Raw genomic sequence first — 19,537 nt, forward strand, 5'->3', positions numbered from 1 at the left:
ACTTATGGTAGGCCTTGTTACATTGGTCCCAGCTCTCTGCAGTTCATTCACTAGGTCCCCCCGCGTGGTTCTGGGATTTTTGCTCACCGTTCTTGTGATCATTCTGACCCCACGGGGTGGGATTTTGCGTGGAGCCCCAGATCGAGGGAGATTATCAGTGGTCTTGTATGTCTTCCATTTTCTAATTATTGCTCCCACTGTTGATTTCTTCACTCCAAGCTGGTTGGCTATTGCAGATTCAGTCTTCCCAGTCTGGTGCAGGGCTACAATTTTGTTTCTGGTGTCCTTTGACAGCTCTTTGGTCTTCACCATAGTGGAGTTTGGAGTCAGACTGTTTGAGGGTGTGCACAGGTGTCTTATTATACTGATAACAAGTTTAAACAGGTGCCATTACTACAGGTAATGAGTGGAGGAAAGAGGAGACTCTTAAAGAAGAAGTTACAGGTCTGTGAGAGCCAGAAATCTTGATTGTTTGTTTCTGACCAAATACTTATTTTCCACCATAATATGCAAAAAAAATGTTAAAAAAACAGACAATGTGATTTTCTGGATTTTTTTTTCTCAGTTTGTCTCCCATAGTTGAGGTCTACCTATGATGTAAATTACAGACGCCTCTCATCTTTTTAAGTGGTGGAACTTGCACTATTGCTGACTGACTAAATACTTTTTTGCCCCACTGTATATATATATATATATATATATATATATATATATATATATATATATATATATATATATATATATATATATATATATTATATACACATTTTTCCCTCCCACCCATTGACTTTCATTTGGTGAGTCTCAGACGTTTTACATGACCATACGCAGTATGCTGCAAATTTTTCCTCTCCCCCCCCCCCCCCCCTAATTCTAGGTGAGGAGAAACTTGCAGATGAGCATTGCCTAATTAAATATCATTGTAGCGAATACGAGGGTCTTCTCACATTGCATTCGCTGACTTTGAACGCTGATGTGAGCTAACCCTAAAACTGAGATTATAGAACTGTATCTTGAATGTATTGGTAAACAGCTAAAATGCAGAAACTTGTGTCACTTCCCAAATATTCCAGAACTATTTCTAATTACCCTTTAGGCTGTGTGCACACGTTGCAGATTTAGTGCGTTTTTGGTGCATTTTTTTCCTGGCAGATGTTCGAGAAAAACCTGATGCAATCCTGATACCAGCAAAGTGAATGAGAACCATGGAGTGTCCTGCACACGTTGCTTTTTTGTGACTTGCCGATTTGCTGCAGAAAATAATCTGCAGCGTGTGAATTCTGTGCGTTTTTCCCCATTGACTTTACTCAAATCAGTCAAAAATACAGGGTAAAAACACGTTTTTTTCAGCTGCATTTTTCCCGCCAAGAGCAGCAGAAATGGTGCAGAAATTTTACTCAACGTGTGCATGTAATTAAATGAATTGAGCCAGCTTGCATAAGTTTCCTCAAAAACGATAATTTGGTGTAAAAAAATAAATAAATAAAATGGAAAAACACAAATGGAGTGTTTCTTATCCTCGCCAGTCCAGTAGACTGTCCAATATGCTGGGTAATTTGCACTGTCAGTGATATCACCGCTGCAGCCAAACAGCGGAAACGGAGTGGCAGTGGAGACACAGCACCGGACCAGGGGAGGGTAAGTAAAAAGTAAAATTTAGTTTATTTTTTACATCTAACTGATCACGCTGGCTAAAGTTGCTAAAAAAAGGACGACCCCTTTAAGTAATGGGAGGAGAGTAGGCAGCCAAAAAACAATCTACAATGGGTCCATGTCCACCCTTAACACTCTGCCTAGAGATTGCCATTATCAGATTTATTTATAAGATCGGCGCCCAGCAGAGTAAAACTCTATTATATTGATGTTGTATCGAGTGTAGAAACAATGCAAACTTAACTTCCAGGATATTCGACTGCGATCGTCAAGTGTGAGGTTAATCCGGCTACCAGTAATGTTTCTCTCTACTACCAGTTTTGCTTTTAGGGTTAATTCTCGATGTACAATAACAAATTATATTGTGGTCAAATTACCCCATATCATATGAATGGGGGATAACTGTCTAACCTCTTAGACGGAGATTTGGATCTAGAGATCGGGGCTCTGTCTTGGGTAGAGGTGAGCATGCTCGGATTCTGCTCTGTATCTTTTCTGCCATAGACATTCGAGCCATGAACTTGGCCATTTCCGGGAAGTCTCTCTGACGATACATGGAGCGGTGACCTAGTATGCACTCCCCTGCTCCATTCAATATAGAAGAAGGGGATGACTCGTTTTATTGGGAATAACCCTTTAACTCTACCTCCAGGATAAGCACCATTTCTGGCAATGTTTAAAGCTTAACCGTACTGCCCCAATGAACTGAAGATGAAGCATCTACGAATGTCTAAGAAGTAACACTCCTATCAGACTATGGACTAAACTAATATTATGTCATCCATGCAGGAGAACACCACTGTGCTGTACAGTGTGCTACCATTACTTCTCAAATAGGCATCTCACTCACTGCTCATTTTATTCTGGATAATGAGGTCTACAGAATGTCAGGTACAGGCATTTATTCAAAGTTTTACTTTTGCTTGGCACCTAGACCAATTAGGTTACTTTAGGCAGACAGAAAAGTTGTCACTCTTCGCTAATCAATATATCTTGCTGAGGGTGTTGTCTGTTCCCTGAATAAGGGCTCACTCACATCAGCATATACATCGGAGGAGTGCTATCCGTTTTTCTTTTTACATTTTTTTTTTCTCTTATTGGACAGCACTTATGCCAATGTTAGAATCATAGAATGTTAGAGTTGGAAGGGACCTCTGGGGTCATTGTATTCAACCCCCTGCTCAATTCAGGATTCATTAAACCATCTCTGCAAATGAAAAATCACGATCTCCTATGAACGCCGGCCACAGGCTGACGTTCATGGGAGATTCACAATGACCGGCACGGGGGTCTTCTGCAGACCTCCGACTGCATTGGCAAACCATCAGCGATCACGTGACAGGGGTGCCAATGGGCGTGTCTTGTGATTTCCTTCCTCCCGGCGTGTGATTAATGCCGCTGTCAGAGATTGACTGCGGAATTTAACTTGTCGTCAACAGCTGCAGGTGGACTGAGGATCCACATGTAAGAAGAGGGACTGTGCCACGGGTACCTTTTCTGTGCCGGCTCGAACTGTCGGGGCTGTCTCCTCTGTTGTGCGGGGGAAAGCTTAAGAGACCGGACCAATCATTGCAGGTGGAAACAGGGGGTGTAGCTAGGAGTTTACAGGCTCAGCACGTGCAGAAACGGGCAGACTTGGCGGAAAGAGACAGCGGGCAGCAGGGAGACGTAAGTGCTCTGGCCCTGGAGCATCAGTATAGCGCAGGCCAGTGCTCGAGTTTCCCCGCCAGCGCTGACAGAGACTGTGGAGGAGGGATATGCAGTGTGCCCATTGGTGACCACAAAGCGCGGCGTTGAGCGCTCCAGGCTAGTGAGTACTGCGCGCATGCTGCCAGAGAGAGACCGGGTGCAGGGCCGTCATGTGCGCCCTGATTCATCAGTGTATGTCTGCCGGATCCCATTGGGCTCAGACAGTGCCGTGGTCCACGCTCCTCCGGTCACATCAGTACATGGACTAGGGGCTCAGCGGAAGGTACCGGAGATGGATCATCGTTACTTCCAGGACCATATTGGACAAGCGCCTCGTCAGCCTTTGTTGGCGCCATTACCTGTTTCGGGACAACCACATCTTGATAAACGTCTGACAGGATAAGTTAACCCCCCAAGAACTGTTAATACTCTTTTCCACTGTTTCTTAACCCCTGCATCTTATCTAAATTGTTGAACTGCCTACCCAACCCCCCGAGATAACGTTTAACCTCCCTGTGTGGAGTATCCCAGTGTGAATTAAAATTGTTAACCCTTGCTGTCTCCTGTCCGTCACTGCATCCAGCAACCTGCTCACACACACACACATGGCTGTTAGAGGCACATCATGGATGATCAAAGGCTGTCATGTGTTGGGAAACATGCAGACTCCGCGCCGGAGCCCTCATCAAATGTAGGGAGACTACCTTGGACATACCTATATGTCCAAGGTTGTTAAGGGGTTAGAGTCACTGTTGTTTTAATTTTTTTTTTTTTAGAAAATCAATAGTGCACGCGAAAATAAGCAACTTTTATGATATATTTTATCAGAGAAATCTTCTTTTTTTCTGCAGGACTGATCTTTTATTTTTAAAATGACCAATTCACAGGTAAAATCTGTATTCAGTGAAGACAGATTTTTACATTACGGAGATACAATATGATCAATAGCAATTGTCATTTCCCATGTACAGGGAAGGGAGGAGGAGGATGGGGGAGCTGGAGGCCGAGCTCTTGCTTTTCCCCTTCTACATAGAACCTTATAAGCACCAGCAGTCAACTCATATTTCAGTAATGTAATGTGTTTTCACTGAATACAAATTTTACCTGTGAATTTTGAGACTGAATGATCAGTCCTGGCGGAAAAAGAAGCAGATTTTTCCAACAAGATACATTAGAAAGTTTATCATTTTCATGTGTACTGGTGATTTATGGAATAAAGAGTAACTAGTAACTGGCGTTTCAATTTATAAGTATTTGCAGCAGACAATTCTACACCAAAAATGTGTCTTGGTAGGAAAAATGCTGTGTAAAATTTATGCTTTTTCCCCCCTGTTAGAATGGGTGAAAACCTTGCAAAAAAGCTGAAATAATTGACTTGCTGTAGATATAAAACTGCTTTAAATCTGCAAGAAAAACAATAAGCAGCGTCTGCCTGAGACTTCCGAAATCTCATTCACTTTGCTGGTACAGTAAAATACAGAGGGTTTTTTTTTTTGTGGCGAAAATGCACCGTGTGAACATACCATTCCAATCTGCATCGATTTTTTTTTATTGTAATTACGGTATCTCATGTATGCCCAGTTGATATTGGAGAAACAATCATTCAATCCCGGTCTGCTAGATAGGAGATGAACAGCAGACTATGGTGCTAAGAACTTCACTGGGTGAATAGTATTATGTATCTCTATATAATATTCTGTATTGTGTTAACATGTCGTTCTATTTTCCTAAGGGTCCTGGTATTATACGAGGGATAACTGTCAGATTGTTTTACAGAACTGCTTCTACTACTGGGGCTTTGCAGCGTGGCTTGCATACTATATCAATCACCCTTTGTACACTCCACCCTGTAAGTTTCAGAAAGATGTTTTGTATAAAACGCCCCGGTGTGTCCTTCAAGATCCATTATTTGTTTTGTTTTAATGTCTTACAGCTTATGGGAAAAAGCAGATAAGCTTCTCCATGATCATGTTTTTGGTGGGTATCTTCATAATATAAATATATATATATTTTGCCACTTGTTTTTAGTTTTCATAGATCCTATTTTATTGCAGTTTTCATATTGAGCGCTAGATATCTGTGCTGCTGCTGTAGTTAGGGCTATGGATTTACAGCCTGCTGCAAAACTGAATCTGATCACCTATGTATGATTAGTTACCTTTATTTTATAGGTACATCATTGCATAGGGGACCAGTTACAGACTCTTATTTGTTGTGGTTTTTCTTTTTTCACAGATGTGTGAAACTGGTAATTTCTTCATTCATGTAGCACTGAGTAATCTGAGAATAGAAGGTAGGCAATTTATTTTAATGTTATTAATTGTTTTTCTTATTTGACAGCAAATATTATTCGCATTAAGTGCACAACTACCATCAATGGATGGAGGGCAAGCAGCACTGACGCTGCTATCATGAGGCAAGTTGAATACTTTGCCTCAAGCGGAGCATTCCTAAAGACAGGGGGCGGCAGTCAGAAGTTAGAACACGTTGTCCCGACTCTCCCTGCTCTGACACTTGCAGACAGTGTCACAACAAGCAGCGATGCTGAGGATTTGCAAATCCTAAAAGTGTTTCTTTATTTTTTTAAACCGCCCCCCCCCCCAAAAAAAAATAAAAAAATAAATATATATATATATATATATATATATATATATATATATATATATATATATATATATATATATACACATACACATATATATATATATATATATATATATATATATATATATATATATATATATTGCAGTATGCAATATTTATATATTTATTTATTTTTTAATTAATTATAATCAAAGTTTACTTTTTTTTTTTTTTGCAGTGGTCCTCCAGTTGGCGACTGATGAAGCCGCCATGTGCTTTTGCTCTTATCAGTTGAATACAACTCTTAACATTGTCCCCTGCTGGCGCTGATCGCAGTGCGAGCAGGGGGGACAATGATGTGAGCTGTCTTCAGCACCCAGCCCCAGGGAACACTGGGCTTATAAATAGTGACCTACAAGGGAAGTATATTTGAACGGGAACAATTCCTTTAGGGCTCTTTTACACATCCTGGAAAAAAACACTATCCGAGATATCCATATGTGTGTTTTTAATACCTGTGGCATATGTGTGGCAATTGTGTGCCGCATCAGTATCACGCGTACCAGCGCCTGGGAAGCATTGATACTGTTTGCGCTGTTTCCTGGCTTCGGGTGCAGAAGACAGCTCACATCATTGTCCCCTGCTCGTGCTGCAATCAACGATGGCAGGGGACAATGTTGAGAGTTGTATTCAACTGATAACAGCAAGAGCAAGTGACACCTGGCTGGTTATGAAAAATACAGGAGAACTTACACCATTTTTTTAAAAAATGTATGTATTTATAGCACAGGCGGAGGCTGATGAGAGTATTCATCAGCCGCTCCCTGTGCTATAAATAAATACATTAACAAAAATGGCGTGGGTTCTCCTGTATTTTTCATAACCAGCCAAGCAAAACTGACAGCTGTAAACTTTAGCAAGACTGATTATCCAGAATAAAGGAATACCCACTCTGTATTTTTTAATTATTTAAATAAATATAAAAAAAAAAAAAAAAAAACAGCCAGCCAAGCTAAAGCAGACAACTGAGGGTTGCAGCCCACTGTTGCCATTTTTGTCTGACTGGTTATCAAAATACAGGGGAACCCATGTCATTTTTTTTTTATTATTATTTATTTATAGTGCAGGTGGAGACTGATGAATACTCCCATCAGCTGCCATCTGCTGTTGCTGTTATCAGTTGAATACAACTTTTAACATTGTCCCTTGCTGGCACTGATCACAGAGCAAGGGCATCGGGGAATACTGGTCTTATAAATAGTGACCTATTTTAAAGAAACGCTCCCATCAAAGTTTTTATCCTCTTAATAATTTACAGTCATCACATTATACAGCACTGTGTTATTTCAATTGTTCATTTTGTGTTTCTACCCAGCTAATTCTTCTCTTTTCCCTGTTCTTTGTAGAAACAGGAAACAGGAAGTCTCTTTTCCCTGCATTAATCATTCTTCTCTTCAACTCCTGAATCCTGACACAGCTGCTTAGATCCTCCCTTCGATAGGGATTTTGCAGTATTAACTCATGCCAGGAAAAATTGACCTCCTGTTTAGAAGGGTACACCTAGTCAGTGTTTAATCTTGTGATGTCATAAACCTAATGGAAAAGAAAATAATTGGGTAGAAAGGGAAAATGAGCAATTGTAAGTACACAGTGCTATATAATATGATCGCTTCAATATATTAAGATAATAAAGGGAGGAGAAGGAGTGCTGCTTCAATGTAAAGGCGCTTCTCCCCAGCGTCTACGTCCTTATAAATGGACTGGAGTGAGACTTCTGGCATACGGAACGCCACAGCTCGTCATGAATTAGACAAGCTATGGCATCGTGCTCCTGTCCCACCCCAGCTCCACTCCTTTTGTTAGAGTTGGGAAAAACTGGTGTGAAAACACCAACATTTTGGAACTTTTCAAAGCTTTAGCGCAACTTCTTTAGCGTAAATGTTTCGATAAATCTGAGCCTAAGCCTACAAAATGTACTGAGTAAAGAGAAGGACCGAGTTTGTTTTGGAATTGAAAAAAACTGTATGAACCGTATCAGGAAAAATGTTTTGGCAGAGCATTCATGCACTTAAGGGGTCTGTCATCAGGTCCTTTATTTCCATTCTCTGGAGACTAAGGCAGTGGAATGGGTTTAAAAATGGGTTGTACAAGAAACCAGTAAGATTTTGGCAGAAGTAAATGTGAAAGAAGTGATCTGATCACGATGTTCGTAGCGGCCAAAAAACTTAGAATAGTTTTTATACAGGAAGCCAAATATTGTTTTTTTTTTTTATACGGCCCAGTGCAAAATAAATTGCTATTTTACCTTTGACTTATTATAAAGGGCTGGACGTCTTCAGAGCAAAAAACCACCTGAATATTGGTCAGGTCACTAAAGCTGTTAAATGACTAGGAAATGTGAGATAAACTGTCCGAAATATCTGCATGTGTCAATTCTGGGGCAGAGTTAGTGCTCATTCACAGGTTTGTTATACATATTTCTATATGTGGCTCATCTGTAAATTAAATCTGTTACTTAAAAAAAAATTAATTAAAAAAATCTTCCACATGCTCTAAAATCCATGTGAGAGGGTTTCGTAGAACCACATTTGCTAGTACTGTAAAATAATTTTGGAATTTTTTTGTAAGCATCTGATAGAATCAATAATAATAATAATAATAATTTCTGAACATGACCTAACTGGTTTCCGTCCCTTTCAGGTCCCAGGTCGCGGAGGTATCCCTTTCCTACACGAAACCCTTTTACATGGTTGTTTTTCTTTGTGTCATGTCCCAACTATACCTATGAGGTAGGTATCGGCATCTCATCACTCCGGGAGCAAATTAGCGTTCTAATCTCATTAAAGTAAATGCCGGCTATAATGGCGGTTCTGGCAGAAGCGTCTGTGAGTTGCTGACGTGCCGTTCTCCTGCTGACATACTGTATATAGCATAGTGCCGACGCTGAGCTGGATGTGCAGTGCCTTCACTTTCTTTCCTAAAACCACATATAAATGAAGAGGAAAATAAAATACCGTAGATTGTAGAGAAAAAACGGAAGTAGGGAAAACTGTACCCAGCCGGACATTTCTATAGTATTACATAGGGGTGCTGTTAAAAATTATGTCCTACATAAATTGTTAAAGGGAACCTCTTAAAAGAAAATTACCTATTGATTAAATCAGGTTTTTGTGTTTGTAAATGGATTTTTAAAACATTTTGGCAACTTTTTTTAAATCATTTTTTAAGCATATCACAATTTGTATGAAAAATAATAATAAATAGAATATTGCCATTTTCACATTGGCTACTAGGACATTTTTAGATTCTAACTTGCTGTTTAAGGAAACCGCACATGTACATTAGCCACAATGAGCAGACTCTGATCCTATATTTGGAATCGAAGCATCTAATGCACGTGTGCAAAGGGAGGGAGAGCAGGAGGAGCTGTGACATCTCCTTTTCTGATAAGAGGGTCCTGTGCTATCAGCTGTATATACAGTGCCTTGTGAAAAGTATTCGGCCCCCTGGAACTTTTCATCCTTTTCCCACATATCATGCTTCAAACATAAAGATACCAAATGTAAATTTTTGGTGAAGAATCAACAAGTGGAACACAATTGTGAAGTTGAACAAAATGTATTGGTTATTTTAAATTTTTGTGGAAAAATTCAAAAACTGAAAAGTGGGGCGTGCAATATTATTCGGACCCTTTATTTTCAGTGCAGCAAACTCACTCCAGAAGTTCATTGTGGATCTCTGAATGATCCAATGTTGTCCTAAATGCCTAATGATGATAAATATAATCCACCTGTGTGTAATCAAGTCTCCGTATAAATGCACCTGCTCTGTGATAGTCTCAGGGTTCTTGTTTGAAGCACAGAGAGCATCATGAAGACCAAGGAACACAACAGGCAGGTCCGTGATACTGTTGTGGAGAAGTTTAAAGCCAGATTTGGGTACAAAATGATTTCCAAAACTTTAAACATCCCAAGGAGCACAGTGCAAGTGATCATATTGAAATGGAAGGAGTATCATACCACTGCAAATCTACCAAGACCCGGCCGTCCTTCTAAACTTTCATCTCAAACAAGGAGAAGACTGATCAGAGATGCAGCCAAGAGGCCCATGATCACTCTGGATGAACTGCAGAGATCTACAGCTGAGGTGGGACAGTCTGTCCATAGGACAACAATCAGTCGTACAGTGCACAAATCTGGCCTTTATGTAAGAGTGGCAAGAAGAAAGCCATTTCTCAAAGATATCCATAAAAAATGTCGCTTATAGTTTGTAACAAGCCACCTGGGAGACACACCAAACATGTGGAAGGTGGTGCTCTGGTCTGGTCTAAGAATAAAAAAAATTTTATCTTGCAATTTTCAAAGATTGTGATGTTACAAAAATGCCATTTACGAATACATGTACCATGAAAATGTGACTAAATAGCAGTTTGATTCAGATTTAGTAATTTTAGATAGGCGTTTGATTTTTTTTTTCTTTGTAAACCTGACACAAGATCTAAAAATGCCAAGTGTAAAGTTATATTCACACACAGCAGATTTGACTATGTGAATGGGCTGTGCAGAAATATTTGCACATGATGCGGAAACAACCCCGATTTTTCAATGTTGGAAGTTTCTGCAGTACAATTTGCCTTGGGTGAACAACATACATTTTCTCTTTCTTCTTTATGTGAATACCATTTATCTACTAGGATGAATGCACTTAAAAATAATTAACCTCATCTATCATCGAGCCTCTGCACTTCACATTTATAGCTTCATGGCTCTAGATGTGATTGCTATCCAATATGCCATTGTGCACAAAAACTAAGGATGGGTTAGGACTTATTATCCAGGATTGTCTTATTTTTTTTCCATGAAAAACAATCCACACACACACACACACACACACACACACACACACACACACACACACACACACACACACACACACACACACACTTCATATACATACAGGTTGCACATACACAGTACATAATGGCCTGTCTTCTTTTCAATTCCTCTAGACTTCCACAGTTAAAGGACCCTTGGTGACATTCACTTAACCATGATGTCACCAACAGTCCTTTTAGCCGTCTTAATCTTGGAACAGAACTGCTACGGGCCCCTAACACCCCTACCCTAATGCCCCTACCACCAGCCTTGACTGTAGATAGGGCTTAATTTTGGAGCAAAGCTTACATTCCAAAAATCCTGGAGAATCGTACTAGGGCTTATCTTTGAGGATATATATATATATATATATATATATATATATATATATATATATATGTGTATATGAGTATATATATATATATATATGTATATATATATATATATATATATATATATATATATATATTTTCAAGCGTTTGGACATATCTTCTTATTCAAAGATTTTTCTGTATTTTCATGACTATGAAATTGTAAATTCACACTGAAGGCATCAAAACTATGAATTAACACATGTGGAATTGTATACTTAACAAAAAAGTGTGAAACAACTGAGATTGTCTTATATTCTGGGTTCTTCAAAGTGGCCACCTTTTGCTTTGACTGCTTTGCACACTCTTGGCATTCTCTTGATGAGCTTCAAGAGGTAGTCACCGGGAATGGTTTTCACTTCACAGGTGTGCCCTGTCAGGTTTAATAAGTGGCATTTCATGCCTTATAAATGGTGTTGGGACCATCAGTTGTGTTGTGCAGAAGTCTGGTGGATACACAGCTGATAGTCCTACTGAATACACTGTTAGCTGTTTTTTTTCTTGCTATAATACAAATTCTAAGTAAAGAAAAACGAGTGGCCATCATTACTTTAAGAAATGAAGGTCAGTCAGTCGAAAAATTGGGAAAACTTTGAAAGTGTCCCCAAGTGCAGTTGCAAAAACCATCAAGCGCTACAAAGAAACTGGCTCACATGAGGACCGCTAACATAGAAAAAACTCAGAAAAAATACATACCATGAGATACGGCCTTCCCTAAACCCTGTCTGATGACAAATGCACACTTAGCAGGATGCAGCAGGCCTCCACTGATAAAGGCTAGGAGCGGCACAGGTGCGAGTGTGCATTTGTCATCAGACAGGGTTTTGGGAAGGCCGTATCTCATGGTATGTATTTTTTCACATGAGGACCGCCCCAGGAAAGGAAGACCAAGAGTCACCTCTGCTTCTGAAGATAAGTTTATCCGAGTCACCAGCCCCAGGTTAACAGCAGCTCAGATTAGAGACCAGGTCAATGCCACACAAAGTCCTACCAGAAGACTCATCTCTCCAACAACTGTTAAGAGGAGACTTTGTGCAGCAGGCCTTCATGGTAAAATAGCTGCTAGGAAACCACTGCTAAGGACAGGCAACAAGCAGAAGAGACTTGTTTGGGCTAAAGAACCCAAGGAATGGACATTAGACCAGTGGAAATCTGTGCTTTGGTCTGATGAGTCCAAATTTGAGATCTTTGGTTCCAACCGCCGTGTCTTTGTGCGACGCAGAAAAGGTGAACGGATGGACTCTGCATGCCTGGTTCCCACCGTGAAGCATGGAGGAGGAGGTGTGATGGTGTGGGGGAGCTTTGCTGGTGACAATGTTGGAGCTTTATTCAAAATTGAAGACATATTGAACCAGCATGGCTACCACAGCATCTTGCAGCGGCATGCTATTCCATCCGGTATGCGTTTAGTTGGACCATCATTTATTTTTCAACAGGACAATGACCCCAAACACACCTCCAGGCTGTGTAAGGGCTATTTGACCAAGAAGGAGAGTGATGGGGTGCTACGCCACACCTGAACCCAATCAAGATGGTTTGGGGTGAGCTGGACCGCAGAATGAAGGCAAAAGGGCCAACAAGTGCTAAGCATCTCTGGGAACTCCTTCAAGATTGTTGGAAGACCATTTCCGGTGACTACCTCTTGAAGCTCATCAAGAGAATGCCAAGGGTGTGCAAAGCAGTCATCAAAGCAAAAGGTGGCTACTTTGAAGAACCTAGAATATAAGGCATTTTCAGTTGTTTCACACTTTTTTGTTAAGTATATAATTCCACATGTGTTAACTGTTAGTTTTGATGCCTTCAGTGTGAATTTACAATTTTCATAATCATGAAAATACAGAAAATCTTTAAATGAGGTATGTCCAAACTTTTGGTCTGTACTGTGTGTGTATGTATATATGTATATGTGTATATATATGTATATGTATATATATATATATATATATATATATATATATATATATATATAATCTCTACTATATAAAGCTGAATGTGTGTATGTGTATGTCCGGGATTGGCATCTGCACCGTCGCAGCTACAGCCACAAAATTTTGCACAGTCACACGTCTGGACCCCGAGAGCGTCATAGGCTATATTGTGAGGCGAAATTTTAACCCCGCGCGTTCCAATTCACCAAACAATTTTGCCCTTATCTACATAATGGGGAAAAAAGTGAAAGGAAAAGTGTTGGAGGCGTCGCAGCTACATAAACAAAATTTTGCACAGTCACACGTCTGGACCCCGAGAGCGTCATAGACTACGTTGTGAGGTGAAATTTTAACCCTGCGCTTTCCAATTCACCAAACAATTTTGCCCCTATCTACATAATGGGGAAAAGTGAAAGGAAAAGTGTTGGAGGCAAATTGACAGCTGCCAGATGTGAACAAGGGGGACGTAAAGAGTGAGAGCGATGGCGCCAAAGAGTATATACCGTACAGTTGCTAAGGTGGGACCCCGACATGGGATACTCACCACACACGGGGATATGAACACACACAAAATGCGCCACACACTACCACATGCTTGAACACATACACCACCCTCAGCACACATTTCACCACACATACACCAACCTCGCCACATAAAAGTCGAAACACAAAAGTCGCCGCTCAAAACTCACCACGCGCAAAACTCGCCACATGCAAAAAATAGGCTCACGCAAAACTCGCCACAAGTGCAAAACTCACCTCATGGAAAACTCGCCACACACAAAACTTGCACATGCGGAAAAATTGCCACATGCACAAAATTTGCAACACATGCAAAAGTTGCCTCGCACAAAACTTGCACATACTCAAAAGCCACCAGACATAAAACTCACCACGCGCAAAACTCGCCATGCGCAAAACTTGCTGCACACAACTTGCTACACTAACCTGTCACATGCAACTCGACACACAAAAAGTTCCTACACGCATGTTGCCACACACAACTCAACACACACAACTTGACAAACGAAACTCGCCCTAAAACACACACAAGTCTGGTATTAGCCTTCAAAAATAAAATTCTGATTAATAAGCAGACAAACTACAACAGCAACAAATGTACCATATAGGAAATACGGCAGCTGTCAGTCACATGACCTGTCTATTATGTGTATGTGTGAGCTAATATATACTGCCAGGGGGGAGGGCTTCCTGTTGGCTGGGGATTTATCAGGCTGCCAATTTATCTTACAAATACTGAGGTAAAAATACTGAGCAAATAACGGGTTAACGAGGTCTAATACAGGAGATCACACAGGTATATACTATATACAGGGGAGATGACACACAGATATATACTATATACAGGAGAGATGACACACAGGTATATACTATATAAAGGAGGAGATGACATACAGGTACATACTATATACAGGAGGAGATGACACACAAGTATATACTATATACAGGAGCAGATTACCTACAGGTATATACTATATACAGGAGGAGATGACATACAGGTATATGCTATATATAGAAGATGACATACAGGTATATACTATATACAGGAGGAGATGACACACAGATATATACTATATACAGGGGAGATGACACACAGGTATATACTATATACAGGAGGAGATGACATACAGGTATATACTATATATAGAAGGAGATGAGATACAGGTATATACTATATATAGGAGGAGATGACATACAGGTATATACTATATATAGGAGGACATGACATACAGGTATATACTAATATACAGGGGAGATGACACACAGCAGGTATATACTATATACAGGGGAGATGACATACAGGTATATACTATATACAGGAGATGACATACAGGTGTATACTATATATAAGGGAGATGGCAAACATGTATATACTGAGGTGTGAGGTGAAAATGAAAAGGTGTGAGTGCAAAATGAGGAGTGAGGGAAAATAGTGTAGTGATCGGAAAATGACAGATGTGAGGTCGAAATGACAAGTGTTAGGCGGGAATGAGAGGAGTGAGGGAGAAAATGAGGTGTGAGGGAGAAAATGAGAGGTGTGAGGGGGAAAATTAAAGATGTGATTGGGAAAATGAGAGGCGTGATGGGAAAATAAGAGAAGTGACGTGCTATAACTAACCACAGATATTTACTATGCCCAGGCAACGCCGGGCTCTTCAGCTAGTGTGTGTGTGTGTGTGTGTGTGTGTATATATATATATATATATATATATACAGTGGGGCAAAAAAGTATTTAGTCAGTCAGCAATAGTGCAAGTTCCACCACTTAAAAAGATGAGAGGCGTCTGTAATTTACATCATAGGTAGACCACGGACTTTCAACTCCCTCCAAAGGTTTTCTAAAGGGTTGAGATCTGGAGACTGGCTAGGCCACTCCAGGACCTTGAAATGCTTCTTACGAAGCCACTCCTTCGTTGCCCTGGCGGTGTGCTTTGGATCATTGTCATGTTGAAAGACCCAGCCACGTTTCATCTTCAATGCCCTTGCTGGTGGAAGGAGGTTTGCACTCAAAATCTCACAATACATGGCCCCATTCATTCTTTCATGTACACGGATCAGTCGTCCTGGTCCCTTTGCAGAGAAACAGCCCAAAAGCATGATGTTTCCACCACCATGCTTTACAGTAGGTATGGTGTTTGATGGATGCAACTCAGTATTCTTTTTCCTCCAAACACGACAAGTTGTGTTTCTACCAAACAGTTCCAGTTTGGTTTCATCAGACCATAGGACATTCTCCCAAAACTCCTCTGGATCATCCAAATGCTCTCTAGCAAACTTCAGACGGGCCCGGACATGTACTGGCTTAAGCAGTGGGACACGTCTGGCACTGCAGGATCTGAGTTCTGGGATTTTTGCTCACCGTTCTTGTGATTATTCTGACCCCACGGGGTGGGATTTTGCGTGGAGCCCCAGATCGAGGGAGATTTTCAGTGGTCTTGTATGTCTTCCATTTTCTAATTATTGCTCCCACTGTTGATTTCTTCACTCCAAGCTGGTTGGCTATTGCAGATTCAGTCTTCCCAGCCTGGTGCAGGGCTACAATTTTGTTTCTGGTATCCTTTGACAGCTCTTTGGTCTTCACCATAGTGGAGTTTGGAGTCAGACTGTTTGAGGGTGTGCACAGGTGTCTTTTTATACTGATAACAAGTTTAAACAGGTGCCATTACTACAGGTAATGAGTGGAGGAAAGAGGAGACTCTTAAAGAAGAAGTTACAGGTCTGTGAGAGCCAGAAATCTTGATTGTTTGTTTCTGACCAAATACTTATTTTCCACCATAATATGCAAATAAAATGTTAAAAAAACAGACAATGTGACTTTCTGGATTTTTTTTTCTCAGTTTGTCTCCCATAGTTGAGGTCTACCTATGATGTAAATTACAGACGCCTCTCATCTTTTTAAGTGGTGGAACTTGCTCTATTGCTGACTGACTAAATACTTTTTTGCCCCACTGTGTGTATATATATATATATATATATATATATATATATATATATATATATATATATATACCGTATTTTCCGCTTTGTAAGACGCACTTTATTTCCCCCAAATTTGGGGGGGAAATGTGGGTGCGTCTAACAAAGCGGATATACCGCTTACCATTACAGGCTGGGAGGAGGGGGTGTCCGCCGCCGCTACCGCCTGCCGCCGCTGTCGTCCGCCGCCACTGCCGGGGTTGTCCGCTGCTGCCCCGGGTGATGCTGAAGGCTCCGGTGCTGCGGGGGGCTCTGGCGACATATTGTGAAAGACCAGAGCCCCCCGGCAGTTCTTCCATGCGTTCCAGTATGACTGACTCCGGGAAAATGGCCGCCGGAATCTCGGGAGATGAGATTTCAGCGCTGAGATCTCATCTCTCGAGATTCCGGCGGCCATTTTCCCGGAATTAGTCATACTGGAACGCATGGAAGAACTGCCGGGGGGCTCTGGTCTTTCACAAAATGTCGCCAGAGCCCCCCGCAGCACCGGAGACAGCCCTACAGCACAGGAGCCCCCTGCAGACCCCTCATCCCAGCCTGCAGCAAAGGAGCCCCCTGCAGACCCCTCATCCCAGCCTGCAGCAAAGGAGCCCCCTGCAGACCCCTCATCCCAGGCTGCAGCACAGGAGCCCCCCTGCAGCACAGGAGCCCCCTGCAGACCCCCTCATCCCAGCCTGCAGCAATGCTCCACTCCTGCCTCCGGCAACGAGCCTGGGACCCTGATCCACCACAACCACAACCCCTGGTAAGTAATAAGACGCATGGATTATAAGACGCCCCACCAATTTATTAAAAAATAGTTTTTTCCTATTTTTCTCCTCAAAATTTGGGGTGCGTCTTATAATCCGGAGCGTCTTACAAAGCGAAAAATACGGTATATATATATATATTCATTTTTTTTTTTTTTTTTGTTTTTTGATAATAGGAACCACGCTTCTCGTGTCCAAGAAGTTGTGTTTTGTATTTCAGCTCCGCTCCATTCACTTAAATGGTGAAGCGCAGCAATACCAAACTTAAAAAAAAAGCCTTTTCTCTAACGCTAGACATTATTTTCTAGGTAGGAAGTTGGATTAGTTTCACTGTGATGACCCAGTGTGTTCCAGGTACGGATTCTTTGCCCTACCACAATCTATACTTGCTCTCTATGTCAATCTCTGTTTCATGTAACTTCTTGTTTTTTTTCGCAGTTGGACTTTTTACAGTGATTGGTTTTATTCAGATGACAATCTGGGCAAAAGAAAAGCATCATAGATATATCAGGGAGTTCAAGGACTATCCAAGGATACGGATGTCAATAATCCCCTTTCTACTCTGAAGACACATATGCAAAAAGGACGTTTCTAATACTTTGTTTTAACATTTGATACTGAATTCTAGCTGAATAGAAGGGTATACTCAGAACAGCATTACATTTTTTTTTTTTTTTACTTTTTTCGTATGGCTTTTTCTGCAGATTTGGAACAATGTAACATCCATTACTGTAAAACACAACTGTATTCAGTCAGAACAGCAACAATGACCATTTTTAAAGAGGACGCAGATGTCATCCTAATACAATATGTCCTACTGTATGTGCCGTTATGGCTTTACCCACAATAAATGTGACACTGCTGGGTCTCCTGCTACACATTTCAGGACATAACATGTTTCATTCGTCAAAGGTAGAGGTAGCGGCGTAGCTAGGGGTTTAGCACATGCGCTGTCAGGGTCCTAATACTCATGGGGAGCAAAACACATCTGAGTGGGCCCCTAACGTACCTAACCATGTGTACAGCTACAGTAGCACATTCTAATAATAGTGTATTACTGCCATACAGTGACCATATAGTGGTTGATTGCAGCTCTGCAGAACATAGTAAGAAATTGCAGTACTGTTACAGATCGAGACATTCTTTCTCATGGAGTTATTCACTTTTCTCGTCTCTTCCATCTGACCCAGACCACCGTTATAACTTCGTCCAGCGAGGACTGATCTGCAGAAATTGCAATAAAGCCACATTTGACTTCTCACATTTCCAGCACCGTCCCCATCTATTGCCAACCTGCCCAAACGCCGCATCCTACTGATACCCCAATACTGAGCTGCTGCTGCCGCCATATTTGTCTCTATTACTGCATCTACTGTGTGATACAAAGTAGTGCGCCTCTTAGAGTTCCTCATAATAATGCCCACCACTGTGCCCCTTACGTAAGAAAATGACCTATTGCTGGTAAAATTACCCCTAGCAAATAATAATACCCTCTGTGAGTGCCCTAGAAAGTAATCGTACTCAAATTTTGCCCTTTGAAAGTTATTATTCCTTCTTTGTTCCCCTTTGAAAGCTATTATACCATGAGTGTCCCTTATAATGTATTAATGGCTCTTAAGTTCCCACTTAACATCTAAAATAGTTCTGATCCCCTATAAAATAATAATGTTGCCTGAGGCCCCTCCACATGATGGTCTATAAAGCTGCACAGTACGATGCCTCCATAGCACCCACACACAGTATGAAGCACTCCAAAGTCCCCCCCCCCCCCCCCACACACACACACACAGTATGATAGACCCCAAGCCGCAAAGTATGATGCACCCCTAAGTTCCCCAACACATAGTATGATAGACCCCACGCCACAAAGTATGATGCACCCCTAAGTTCCCCAACACATAGTATGATAGACCCCACGCCACAAAGTATGATGCACCCCTAAGTTCTCCAACACATAGTATGATAGACCCCACGCCACAAAGTATGATGCACCCCTAAGTTCCCCAACACATAGTATGATAGACCCCACGCCACAAAGTATGATGCACCCCTAAGTTCCCCACACACAATATGATGGACCCCACAGTTTCCCATACACAGTTCCCAAAGCCCTACATACACGTTATGATTGCACACATAGCCCCCCACACATATAATGGATCCCAAAAGCCCCCTCACACAATATGATGGTC

At 41.3% G+C, this 19,537-nt stretch overlaps 1 protein-coding gene across 1 annotated transcript in view; it reads left to right on the plus strand.

Annotated features, from left to right (window-relative positions):
• LOC138648160 (very-long-chain enoyl-CoA reductase-like) overlaps positions 1 to 18,224 on the plus strand; it is a 77,178-nt gene extending 58,954 nt beyond the window's left edge. The window contains exons 8-13 of the mRNA XM_069737664.1: positions 5,119 to 5,191; positions 5,276 to 5,319; positions 5,578 to 5,635; positions 8,626 to 8,714; positions 17,654 to 17,699; positions 17,784 to 18,224. Coding sequence (XP_069593765.1) covers positions 5,119 to 5,191; positions 5,276 to 5,319; positions 5,578 to 5,635; positions 8,626 to 8,714; positions 17,654 to 17,699; positions 17,784 to 17,911 — 438 coding nt within the window. The 3' untranslated portion in view covers positions 17,912 to 18,224. The remainder of the gene's footprint in view (positions 1 to 5,118; positions 5,192 to 5,275; positions 5,320 to 5,577; positions 5,636 to 8,625; positions 8,715 to 17,653; positions 17,700 to 17,783) is intronic.
• The last annotated feature ends 1,313 nt before the right edge of the window (positions 18,225 to 19,537 follow it).

This window comes from Ranitomeya imitator, chromosome 8 (genome assembly GCF_032444005.1).
Source record: "Ranitomeya imitator isolate aRanImi1 chromosome 8, aRanImi1.pri, whole genome shotgun sequence".
Lineage (NCBI taxonomy): Eukaryota > Metazoa > Chordata > Amphibia > Anura > Dendrobatidae > Ranitomeya > Ranitomeya imitator.